General features: G+C 47.3%; 1 protein-coding gene across 1 annotated transcript in view; it reads right to left on the bottom strand.

Moving 5' to 3' along the window:
- Nucleotides 1-2,017: 2,017 nt before the first annotated feature.
- Nucleotides 2,018-12,816, bottom strand: part of LOC130487034 (hexokinase-2) — a 57,287-nt gene continuing 46,488 nt past the window's right edge. Inside the window, exons 12-18 of the mRNA XM_056860402.1 lie at nt 11,259-11,378; nt 9,082-9,177; nt 8,317-8,416; nt 6,723-6,906; nt 5,117-5,272; nt 3,044-3,277; nt 2,018-2,184 (exon numbers count right to left, since the gene is read on the bottom strand). Coding sequence (XP_056716380.1) covers nt 2,040-2,184; nt 3,044-3,277; nt 5,117-5,272; nt 6,723-6,906; nt 8,317-8,416; nt 9,082-9,177; nt 11,259-11,378 — 1,035 coding nt within the window. The 3' untranslated portion in view covers nt 2,018-2,039. The remainder of the gene's footprint in view (nt 2,185-3,043; nt 3,278-5,116; nt 5,273-6,722; nt 6,907-8,316; nt 8,417-9,081; nt 9,178-11,258; nt 11,379-12,816) is intronic.

Below are 12,816 nucleotides of genomic sequence, written 5' to 3'. Positions count from 1 at the left end.
CTAAAATTTTGTAGGATTGGAGGCTGGAAAATGAACATGACCCTAACAGTGCAATCCTAAGGGGAGGGGGCCAAATAGGCTTAGGAGGCGGCATGACCCTGGTGCCAGCGTAAATGCCACTTGCGCCGTCAAAATCGGCACTTGCGCCGCGCCACTTATACCAGCACTGGGGAGCGCCGTGGCATTTCACCTCTGGTGCAGGGGCTCGCCCTGGCACCAAAGGGGATGTACCCCGAGGTGGGGCTGACAGCTCCCTGAGTCCTTTCGCCCCAGGAGTGTCCTCTTTTGCCGGTGTGAAGTTAACACCAACAAAAACGGTGGTGCAGCCTGTGGAACTGAATACAGCAGTTTCACAGGCTTTGGGCAGGAGGATTTTCCCCTTCAAGTTGCTGGCTGTGGAGCAGCAAACCATTCGGGAGGCGGCACAGCTGGTGCTGTGGCTGCACCATTCCCCGTGCAACTACCCCCTCCCCCAGGACTGCGCTGCCCACCTTATTGCTTTGGAAACGAGACATCAGCATTTATGTTGAATATGGCCAAAAGTGAAAACAGATTTTGGCCGAAGGTGGCGAGATCTAGGCACAAAAAGTCATCCCTTTGGGGTAGGAACAAGAATCTAAAGGATATCCTCCCAAGACGCATCAATGTAATGCATATAAGGGCCTTATCCTGCTCCAATGATGATAACAGGACTGTCATGGGTGATTAGGATAGAAGACTAACCACAAGATCCTACGGTGGCACAATGGCCATTCATTAACGCTTGTGCCTGCACCATTTGAACAAAGGTTGCAGTGCACATTTAGATGATTGCACAGAAGGGAAGGGCAACTTTTAAGCAGCAGAAACAACAATTTGGTGACATTATTTAGAACAATATCAACAGTTTCCAGTTTCCTTAGAGGGGTCCCAAAATTACTGACTTGATTATTCATCCTCAAAACATCAAACCTAATTCCTGCCTCCAGTTTCACCCATTAGCAACATTTATTTTGCAAAGTATTCTGCTCTCTTCACTCGCACACAAAAATGACATTACACACAGAATCCCTGCTTTTCTCTCTGTGTAACTACACACATGGGTGAGAGGAACAAACGTACAGTTTTTGAGAAGCTGGTTCTAGAGCGTCAAGCCGAGCATGAGGTAAGATGAGACTGCTATTTCACAGACAAAAATAAGCTATCCCTCACTCCATATTAAAAGTGGTGCTTTTTTGTAGAAAGGGGAAGGACTTCTGTTTGACAGGAGGGGGTGTCTACAGAAGCAGCAGCAGAGAAAAGGAGCAGCAGCCTCCAAACAGGTGCCCCCAAGCACCTGTACGGCACCAAATCTGAGGGTTAGGTTTAAATCTAAAAGGGAAAGGACAAGTCGGAAGAGGGTCCTCGAGTATTTCTAGGCATGTGCTCAGCCATTTGTATTAAAGATGCGCCTTTAACACAGTTTGACAAGTACTTTCAAATAGCAGCATACTGCAGTGTACGGATACTTGTATCCTCCAACAAACATTCTTAAAAATCACTTCAACCTGTCACCTTTCAAAAAAAAGGAAAGAAAGAAAGAAAGAAGGTACCATGACTTTCACTGAAACAATAGCAGTTCAATCCTTCAACCCAGTCTTGAGGTGCTTTGGCTTCCTTGTATGTTTTCTGCTGTGCCAATGAGACAAGACCTGGATAAAAGATCAGTACCAGTCGACAGGAAGTGACAATACCGTTTCTTCACTGCCTGCCACTTTCATGGAAGACCCCGGTTGGGATGGTGACGGGTAACATCCAATGCAAACTCTGCATAAGAGAGGTTGGTTTGGGACTGGAGGTAGACGCCCAAATACCACTTTAAGTTCTACTCGATATGTGCTCGTACGGCATGCAGAAGAGCTCAAGGAATACTTTTAAACAAGAGACACAGAGCCTGGAGTCTGAGGGGTGGTGTCTGCAGAGTAGAAGCCAAGCAAGGAGTCGCCTGTGGTGGTGAGGGGAGCCGGGGTGAACAAGGGGCATCCACCACGTTGGAACTCGGCTCTCCGGTCCCCGGGCAGTTAGTGCTGACCGGCCTCCCGGATTCGGCATGCCACAGCGGTGATGAGAGCCGCGCCTTTGCCACTGCCGTCTTCTGACTGGAGGAAGGTGACCTCGCACTTTGGAGACAGCTGCTTCACCGTCTCGTGCATTATGGAAGAGAAACTGTGGAGAAGAGAAAGAAATTGAGACCAGACCAAAAATATCAACAGAAATCTCCATCTCCTGGCTTAAAATTAGGTATTCCTTTATATCTTGACTTTGTATTTTAGCCTATTTTATTATTAGAGGAGGATGGAATAGACTGCAGCTTAGGGTGTTTTTTGGGGGGGTTGCATGTTGCAAAAATACAAATATAACACACACTTGTGCTAAATTTCCTATATAAAACTACATGCATCCCACAACCACATGGTGCAAACACAAAACTTACAGTGCCATCCTAAGCAGAGTTACACCCTTTTAACCCCACTGACTGCAATGGATTTAGAATGGTGGAACGCTGCTTAAGATAGCACTATTAGTGTTTCATGCAGAATCTATCATCCCAAATATCTGCTCTTTTGTCCCTTTGTTTAAAAGCAAGGTTCTAACCCTTACGGAAAACTGTGGGGAGTGCCTGGTGATATTTCAAAAGTCAAACAGGGACTTCCAGTGAGCAATGTGAATGATTCCAGTGCCGTGCTTATTATATTGAAATGTTTTAATCCTACCTTTCTCCTTTCTTCAGGGATTCAAGGCAGGTGGTTGGCAGAAATAGTTGCATGGCTTTTAGGACTTGTGACATAACACTAAGGATGCTTGGGTATAAACATTTGCAAGTTTATAAGCACGTTATACAGGCAATCTTGGGCACTTACACTGAGCAAATGAGAACATTCTGGGGCCAGAAATGAATGAGATCTCGTTCCACTCCTGATATAATTTCCTTCCCCCTCCAAAATTTTGCAGAAGCAGCAATGAAATCATCCCCACTAATAATGGGATAAGCAGCATAAGCTCTCATCCAGGCAGATGGACATACTGTGGATGAAGTTTGTAGAGGGTCCCATCCACGCCGACTGTGACCTTAAGGAAGTCCAGCCCACGGTTCTCCCGGATTTTGTCCACCACAGCTGCCATCCCTGCTCCACAAAGTTGGGCAGCACGCCGGGCAATCACCGCGCACACTTCTTTCACAATAATGCTGTCGTCACACGTGCTTTCCAGACCAAGGTGCTGGAGGATGGAACGGACCTGGAGCAGGGCTAGGCGATCACTGTAGGGCCAGAAGACAGAACACAGGGCTTGCAAGAACACAAGACTTCTGATGGAGTGATGGTCTGAACCTCCATTGAACCGGCTCCCTTATAGGACAAGGGAGACTATTATAGCAGGACTTAGCAATCAGGAAGTACTGTGCAGTCAGGTGCAAAGGACAGAAGACACAAAGACCTCAGGGGAAAACAGAACCTTTTCTGAAACTACATTAGGCTGATGTGAGAATATGGGCTTCACGGAATTCTGAGTTTTAGTCCTATATGAAGCTCTTTGAAAGCCTGGAGAACACCCAGATGAACTGAAATTGGACCGATACAAGGAATTCCACTCACTTGGCATTTTCTAAATCACCATTATTCATCTTCCGTGATTTTCAGCTCAATATACAAAGCTTTCTTAAAACTGACTCAAGTTTTTAACTCCATTCAAAGTAAAAAACAAAACAAAACAGTAAGAACTTTTGCAGAACCTCTTTGGTATCCTTTCCAAGCAATAAAAGGATATTATGATACGCTCTGCAATATCATTTATCATTTGTTCTGAACGAGCAGTGCAGAAGAGTTCATTTCAAATATCAGAGCAAAAGTGAGACACTTTGGTGAGGTCCCACATGGGTCAAGTAGGGCAAATGTCCCAATCTAATTTGGGGGAAAATGTTGCAAGCCCAGGCTGCCTCCAGTGGCTCTGGCCCCAGCTCAGAAAGCACTGAGTGGCTCTGGCACCTCAGAAAGCCAGCCCAGTTACCCAACTGAGGCTGCTATCGTTTGCACGCTGACTTTGAAACAGGCCCCACAGAGCTTAATGAGACATACTTCCAAGCAAACATGCAAAATCACCAAAATTCCTTATCAGGCTGGCAAGTTTCAACCCACAGGCTGAGTGTCACCCACGGGCCCCACAACTTTAGGCATACCTAGACACAAAGATAACTATGGAGCAGATGCTAAACCCCCTAAATCCTTTCCCCACTTCTCGTCCCATAATGTTTAGAAGAGTTGAAGAGTTGGTTTTTACATGCCGACTTTCTCTACCACTTAAGGGAGACTCAAACCGGCTTAAAACCACCTTCCCTTCCCCTCCCCGCAACAGACAGAGGTAGGTGGGGCTGAGAGAGCTCTAACAGAGCTGTAACTTGCCCAAGGTCACCCAGCTGGCTTCGTCTGGAGGAGTAGGGAAACAAATCCAGTTCACCAGATTAGCCTCCGCCACTCATGTGGAGGAGAGGGGAATCAAACCCAGTTCTCCAGATTAGAGTCCACTGCTCCAAACCATTGCTCTTAACAGCTACACCACGCTGGCTCTCAACACCACGCTGGCTCTCAAGTCAGTTTCGTAAGGAAAATGTGCAGTGTGACATTACAGGCATGATGTCATGCATCCTCACCCCATTCCACAGTGGTTAATAATGTCTCGGGTCTAGTTTTGCCTTGCATGAAATCATCAGGATTCACACCAAAGCAAAAGGAGCTGACTGGCCACTAGGTGGCAACAGACCAACTTTCCAGGAGTACATCAAAAGGAAAGGATCATTTCATATCTATCTATGCCTTTTTATTCTGTCCTTCCTCCAAGAAACACAAGGGCAACAAGTTCCATCAGTTTATTACATCACATTCAGCGTGGCCGGGCTGCAGAGAACAGCCCAAACAAGTTGCAAAACTGATCCTGTCATCAGTTTTCTTCCGCGTTTGTTTTTGCATTGCCCTTCATTTGCTTGGCCCAGTGCAGACTTGCTCAAAGATTGGGAGTTCCTTGCAGGCAGCTTTCCTGAAGGAGGTACCTGCAGGCCGCAGTGGAAGGGGTCTCCCCCAGCCCACTCCTCTCACTCAGTCCTCACCTTTCAATCTGCGACAGGAACTTGGTCTCAAAGATGCCCCTCGTCTTTAGCCGCTCAGAAATCCGCCCACGAAAGAGCAGCCCTCGTTTGGTGAAATAGATCAGGATGTTCCGGACAATCTCGCCCAGATACATCCCGCTGATCATCTTCTCAAACCTGAGACAGAAAATGGAGGAGGGGGGGAGAGAAGGGGAGAACACAAAGTGATTTTCTAGTTGAAATTGCAAATCATGGCAAGCTGCGCAATTTGCCCACAGTGGCTTGTGAGTTGCAATTCAGACACTAGATCTGACTTATAGAGCTTTCCAGTATGCGATTACAGCTGAAACTCCTGAAGGCTTTCCACCTGGATCCCAATCCCAAGGACGCATGGACAGCTCTGTGCAGCCTCCCCCCCTCCCCAGCAGAAACAGGGCAAAGTGCTTTCCAGCACCCCTTCTTGAAGTAGTTTTGGCAGAAATCTCCCTGCTTATGCACCTCAGCTGTTAACTCCCATGAATGCACAAGTCCAGGCAAAGGGAAATGTTCACACACCACCAAGATGCCTTTAAAAAGTGAGAGAGGAACAGAAAAGGTTCTGCTACAGCCTTCAGCAGGAGGGGAGGGCAACAGCCAGGCACCCTCCATCAGGACTGGACCTAGCTCCAGCCAAAACCACCCCCAGCTGCCACCTCTGAGGCTGGGGGAGAAGCAGCAGCAGCCAGACACCTGAGCAGAGAGCTGCCCGTGTCAGTAATGTTGTGCAGAGTATCTGTTTTGAGAGCCACCTTTCTGCTGAATAGTGGGACAATAGAATAAAATAAAGCCTCAGTTTCTCATCACCCTGGGGAAGAGGGAGCTCAAGGGCCCTCGGCCTCAGCTTGAGTGGCTGCAGCCAAGTCTGCCAGCCCTCCAGCCCTTGCTCAGCCCTGCATGTGGCCCCTGTGAAAAATCATTGGCCAGGCAGGGACTTAGGGGACGACACCCCTGGTTTGTTCGCCAAGCCATTGGAAAAGTGCAGCCAAGTGGAGAGAGCACAAACATGACCCAGGTTCAAATCCCCACCTTGTCCTGAAGCTCACTGGAAAATCTGAAAGCCAGTAACTAGTTCTCAGCCTAACTTACCTTGCAATGTTGTTCTGAGGAGAAACCAGAATTGGGGGAGGGGGTCTCACATACACTGCCCAAGCCATTTAAGAGAAAAGGGGGATTTACTGAACAAATAAAACCTAGGACATGGACTGTACATTGCATCCCTCACAGTGCAGAATACTCAAAAGGCATAAGCGATTCCAAGTTAGTCTACAGTGAGAGCTCAGTTGGGAATCTAAACACTAAATCTACAGTTTAGATGTAAAGATCCAAGTCCCAAAGGAACATTTGTGGGAGGCAGGCACTTATAAGGCAAACCAAACGGATGAGCAACTAACCAGGATAAGGATCCTGTTGGGAGATCTTTAAGGTAAGAGATATCTCCCATGGGCTCCTCTTGCCTGTTGTGGCCCTCAGAACCTCTGCCTACTGGCATTCTCACAGGAGCCATTTCACAAGGGACACCATGAGCTCAGCATCTGCTGGGAAGCACCAGAGGGACAGGAAACCTTCTCCAGAGCCACTTGCCGCTCACCTTTGTTTCCCAGGGTTGAGGGAATGCTCATCCACCACCACATCGAACTCGGTCCGGACGTCATCCAGGCAGCCGCTGTCACCAAAGGCACCCCACTCCATGTTGATGCACATCCTGCCCTCATCCCCTTCCACCAGCTCCACATTCGTCATCTCCTCCATGTAGCAGGCATTGCTGCCTGTTCCTGGAGATTCACATAAAACACTTCAAAGCACTGAAGCCAAATCATTCTGCTTCCAAGGGGAACAGCGACTTAACTGTATTCTGTGCAGAGTACACAGACAGGGAGCAGGGGAGGGAGAAGAGGGCTGCCATTGTTATCTTAAAGGAAGTCTCCACCACTTTTTTTTGTTTTTTGCAGAGTCCCTTGAGTGAGTTGTGATTTACTGGCAGATGAGCAGTCCAATTCCAAAGAGAGTGGGGGGAGGGTGTCACTGAACACTAACCGGTATTTAGTTTCTACTTCTATTACATGGGGGGGAGGAGACGTTTGTTTTGCATAGCTATAAAATGCCCCTTATCCCAGTGAATCTTCAACCCCACCCCTGAGCTTAAGTGTTGGAAATAAGATGTGGCTCTTAGCCAGAAAGTTTATGATCCAAGTTCACCGTCCAAGACTGTGCATGGACAGCAACATAATAATGCAGAGAGAAGAAAAGGTCAGGGTGAGTCCATTAGGAGTGGAAGTCCAAACAAGGTCACCTGAGAGGGGTTGAGAACGGCTTTGCTAGGAACAAGGCAGAGTATATCCCACACTTCTACCCATGCAGCCATGGACTTTGGGGGGTCCAGATCTTCAGCTTTTTTAAGTAAAAAAACAAGTATCTAGCTTGGGGTATGGAGACCCTGGCACAAGAGCCAAAGAGTGGCACCAGCTCCACTCAAGCAACCAGGGTGTGTCCTCGGGGCCAGTGGGAGAAGGCAACAGGCATGCCTTATATCCGTCATTGCCTCCCACACCTGTATTGCCACTACCAGGTCCAAGATAAGCCTGAGGCACTTCTCTCTGCCCTGCTCCCCCATCCTCATTTTGTTTTCCAGCACAGTCTTCCCAGTTACCTTTATTCAGCACTCAAGCCAAAAAAGTTGCCTACCCTGATCCAACCCTTATGAAGAAGAAGAAGAGTTGATTTTTATACCCCGCTTTTCTCTCCCACTTAAGGAAGAATCAAACCGGCTTACAATCACCTTCCCTTCCCCTCCCCACAACAGACCCCCTGTGGGGTAGGTGGGACTGAGAGAGCTCTAAGAGAGCTGTCACCAGCCCAAGGTCACCCAGCTGGCTTCATGTATAGGAATGGGGAAACCAACCCGGTTCACCAGATTAGAGTCCACCACTCCAAACCACCACTCTTAAGCACTACACCACATTGGCTCTCATGCTGATTAGGAAGAGAACTTCCAAGGCAATGTGGGTTTCCTGTCATCTCAGAAGCCAGGGTGGGGCTGAGAAGGAATCCCCGTCCCTGTACAACTGACTCTCAACTCTCTGCATAATTCCTGCCCCCTCCCCATAGCTGGCAAAAGTAGGATACATTAGGTAAAATAAGCAAATTTATGCCGATTAGTTTAATAGTCTAAATCTAGGTCTTACCAACAATGAGCCCGACTTCACAATACGGGTCTTCGTAGCCACAGGTCATCATGGTTCCCACAGTGTCATTCACAACAGCTACCACATCCAGGTCAAATTCCTGCAGGGAGGCGGGGGGGAGAAAGGGTGGCTTCATTTAGGCGGAAGAGCAAGATTGTCCCCCAAGTTCTCAAAAAAAAAAAAAAAAACCACCAACACAAAAACAAATCAGGAAACCTGGATGAAGCATCCAACATTAATAAACACACGCTAGTTTGCAGTTACTTCTAGCCGCTGAGCTTGGCTTTTCTGATCCTTCTATTTAACAAGTATTTCTCATCTCACCTAAGTAATTATATATAATCAGAACCTTTAGTTTTTCGTACAGCTGGTTTTAAAAAAATTGAAATGGTCATGGGAATGTTCTTTTCACAGGTAGAAGAAGAGTTTTTTTATATGATGACTTTCTCTACCACTTAAGGGAGACTCAAACCTGCTTACAATCACCTTCCTTTCCCCTCCCCACAACAAACATCCTGTGAGGTAGGTGGGGCTGAGAGAGCTCTAACAGAGCTGTGACTTGCCCAAGGTCACCCAAGCTGGCCTCATGTGTAGGAGTGGGGAAACAAATCCAGTTCACCAGATTAGCCTCCGCCACTCATGTGGAGGAGTGGGGAATCAAACCTGGTTCTCCAGATCAGACTCCACCGCTCCAAACCACCGCTCTTAACCACTACACCACGCTGGCTCTCAGAAACCAGGAATTCCTATCCGAAGGGGACGTACCTCTCTCCTATGAATTGCATCTTTCAGCAAAGCCACCACGTCTTCTCCTTCACAGCCAGTAGCTTTGAAACCTTTCGTCCAGTTGAGGAGTATTGCCTTAAGACAAAATGGAGAGGATGCAAATGTAAAATAAAGAGCGCTGGAGGGGAAAAAATCAAAAGGTGAAAATGGGAAGAAGAAAGGAAGAATGCATGATCCAAGCAGTCCCCACTGGAGGAACCAAGGAAAGCCCAGAACTGCATCCCAGAACAGAACTTATGACATCACACCCTCATACTGCAGGAAACATTTTCCCATCATGCACTGCAGCTGCTCAGAACAGAATGCAGTTTGGACCAGTCCTGTTAATCCTTCTCAAAATACTTATGCTAGTCACTTTGGAGACTTATGTTTCCCCCCACACACAAACCTCAGATTAGCAGTTAATCTAATAAAATATTCTAATAACGGATTTAAGAGTATATCCACCCACTGGTTCCTTCCCACCATCTTCAGGAAACTGGTCTGAAAAATTACATGCAAATACACCATGCAAATCATTTGCTGCCCTTCTTCGAGTCAGGACAGGTTCTAGAACCAACCAAAATGGCCCAGGGCCCAACTGAAGGCTCACTATGGCAAAACAAAAAGAGAGAAACAGAAGATGTCGTAAAGAGAAATTTTTAAGATGAAACCGCCAGCCACCTGCAAATGTAGTGACGTGGGCCAGAAGGGCAGGAGCAGGAAATAAAGCAGTTTGTCAAGACTGCCCAGAGCAAGTCAAGATGCCAACACAGTGACAGGCAGAAGCTTACCTGTTGCCTCCTCCCACCATGCCACAAAGCAGACCCATGCTGAATGGCCCTACCAGGATTATTTGGCTTGGCTTGCTCAAGGCAGCCACACCAGCAGGCCTGAATGGTAGCATCCCACTGCGAACGTTCCTGCTATGCTAAAGGACCAAATCTGTACCTGGACAGGAGGGTTTATTACACAACATTTTTAGGAGGAGGAGCCAAAGAATTATTCTTCAAAGGGATTGTATTTATTTTATACCCTGGAAGAGACTGTTTTTGCTCTATGCAGCATATGTAGGTTGCGCAACACGGGGATCTCTGGCTGCTTCCACACAAGCATGTTCCTTTGGAATTTATATCATTCGTTATGTAGAATACAGTGTGTTGTAGTGGTTAAGAGCAGTGGTTTGGAGCAGTGGGCTCTGATCTGGAGAACCGGGGTTGATTCCCCACTCCTCCACATGAGAAGCGGAGGCTAATCTGGTGAACTGGATTTGTTTCCCCCACTCCTACACATGAAGCCAGCTGGGTGACCTTAGGCAAGTTACAGCTCTGTTAGAGCTCTCTCAGCCCCACCTACCTCACAGGATGTCTGTTGTGGGGAGGGGAAGGGAAGGTGATTGTAAGCTGGTTTGAGTCTCCTTTAAGTGGTAGAGGAAGTAGGCATATAAAAACCAACTCCTTCCTTCCTACAGAAAATAAGGCTGCCAAACCAGCATATTCTAATGTTTTCCCTGCTGTCCTCCTGTCTTTATGGCACCCTCCCATCTTCTCTTGGTTTGCTGTGAATTTTCTGATTTTGAACAGTGTTATGCCACCAGCCTGTCCGGTACAGACTGGAAGAGTGCTACTGAGGTAGCACTGGCAGGGGGAAATCATCTAGGAGGTGGCTGGTGATGTGGTTGAGGGAAAGTGCCCCCCTCCCCCCCCCCATTTTTGCATTGGTTGTCTTGCCGTTTCCTGATTACGTTGCTATTGCCATCTGGCAATATTAACATCATACGGCAAATACTCCTGAACTAATGGGAAGGAAGCCAGAAGCAACACTGGCCACTTTAAATTGCACCTAATGAGAAGATCATTACTGAAACTGGATTGTTTAATTTTACTTGTTCACCATAAATGGGATTGAAACTGGTCCTTACTTTCCTAGTCATAGCGCAGTTATGCTTAAACAATTTTTTTTTTTAAAAAACCACTGCACAGAAGCTTTGGCAACGAAACAAAATAAGAGTAAAGTGTAAAACTCTGATTGTGGGGAAAGGGACTATGCTTCAGGACATGGTAATAGCAATGCTGGGAGGCATATTATCTGTATTCTCCAAAGAATTTTCCCTGTTGTCCTCTTGTCTTTATGGCAAGAGGATATTAGATTTCTCAATCACGGGGTAAAGAGCTTACCTCATCCAGCCTGTTCTGATGACAAGGGAAGGAAAAGGTGAATCCAAGAGGCAGCGACATCCCCTTCATCCCCATGTACTCCAAGAAGTCCGAGATGCAGTGGACAATATGATCAAAGAGCTGCAAGACAGAATTCCTTGATAGAGTCAGGTGACCATGATTCATAGATAGGCTAATAACTGATGGCATTAAGCACCGCTGAGACTGTGGAGTTCTCCAACCATGGTCAAAACTACCAGTAGAAGCAAAACCATCTCACAACTGGGGCAGCCACCAATTCCTTCAATTATGCAGCAAAGACTGCCTCAAAGGGCCTACAGTAAAAAGGTAAAGGTCCCCTGTGCAAACACCGGGTCATTCCTGACCCATGAGGTGACGTCACATCCCAACGTTTACTAGGCAGACTTTGTTTACGGGGTGGTTTGCCAGTGCCCTCCCCAGTCATCTTCCCTTTACCCCCAGCAAGCTGGGTACTCATTTTACCGACCTCGGAAGGATGGAAGTCTGAGTCAAAGGGCCTAGCCATACATTATACTGTTTCTGGGTCGAATCCCACCAGATGTGCACTGGGAGTTCTATGTTCAGAACTTACAGAGGTTTTTGAAACTTAATTCTCAGGCATGTGTATTAAAACTGCCGCACACGGGAGCTTAAGCCTTCCCCTGTGGGTTTTTCCCTAACCAGAACTAGCCCCTGGGAGCCACTATTTACTCTCTTGAAGACAGTACACCTCTCAGTGAAATCATATATGGTTCAAGAGATGTGGTACCGAATTTTTTGCAGCGTTTCTTTTTGTATCAACATCAAGTTTCCCGTGACCCAAAATTAGCACAGCTGCTATCCTATGCTGAAAGTTCTAGGATGCAAAGGGGAAGATAAAACCCACTTTCCGAGAACTTTCAGTGCTCTGCGCTGTAATTTCTGATCTCGGCTTTAGGACACAAATTCCACCATCTCCTCACAACATCTCTGCACCAGATGGAGGCATTAATAGAGTACTCTCTCCTGCTATGTAAGGCCCAGCTCCTAGATGAAGGTAAAGCTGCTCCGTCACAGGAAGTAGCAGCAAAGCTCCCTCCCTGCTCAGGTCAGAAAGTGAGCCTGGACCAGAAGGCTTCTATAGAGGCCATGCAGCATCTCCCTATGACCCAATCTAGCCTACTGATGGTCTTCCAGGAGTTCCCTCCTTTGGCTAGAGTTGGATGGTAGAGCCCTGGGCCTCCCCTCATGATCCTCCAAGAGTGGGAGGACTGACCCATTTCCATCCATTTTGGCATACAAAACCCTCATTTATCACGCCCAATGTTTTAATTCAATGAACACATGAAGCTGCTTTATACTGACTCAGACCCTTGGTCCATCACAGACTGTCTACTCAGACCGGCAATGGCTCTCCAGGGTCTCAGGCAGGGGTCTTTCACATCACCTACTCACCAAGTTCCTTTAACTGGAGATGCCGGGGATTGAACCTGGGACCTTCTGCACGCCAAGCAGATGCTCTACCACTGAGCCACAGCCCCTCCCCAATCCTCCTCACCCCTTCCTAGTACAATAGCTA

The sequence above is a fragment of the Euleptes europaea genome, chromosome 14, assembly GCF_029931775.1.
Source record: "Euleptes europaea isolate rEulEur1 chromosome 14, rEulEur1.hap1, whole genome shotgun sequence".
Lineage (NCBI taxonomy): Eukaryota > Metazoa > Chordata > Lepidosauria > Squamata > Sphaerodactylidae > Euleptes > Euleptes europaea.
This window is presented reverse-complemented; position numbering and strand designations above follow the sequence as displayed.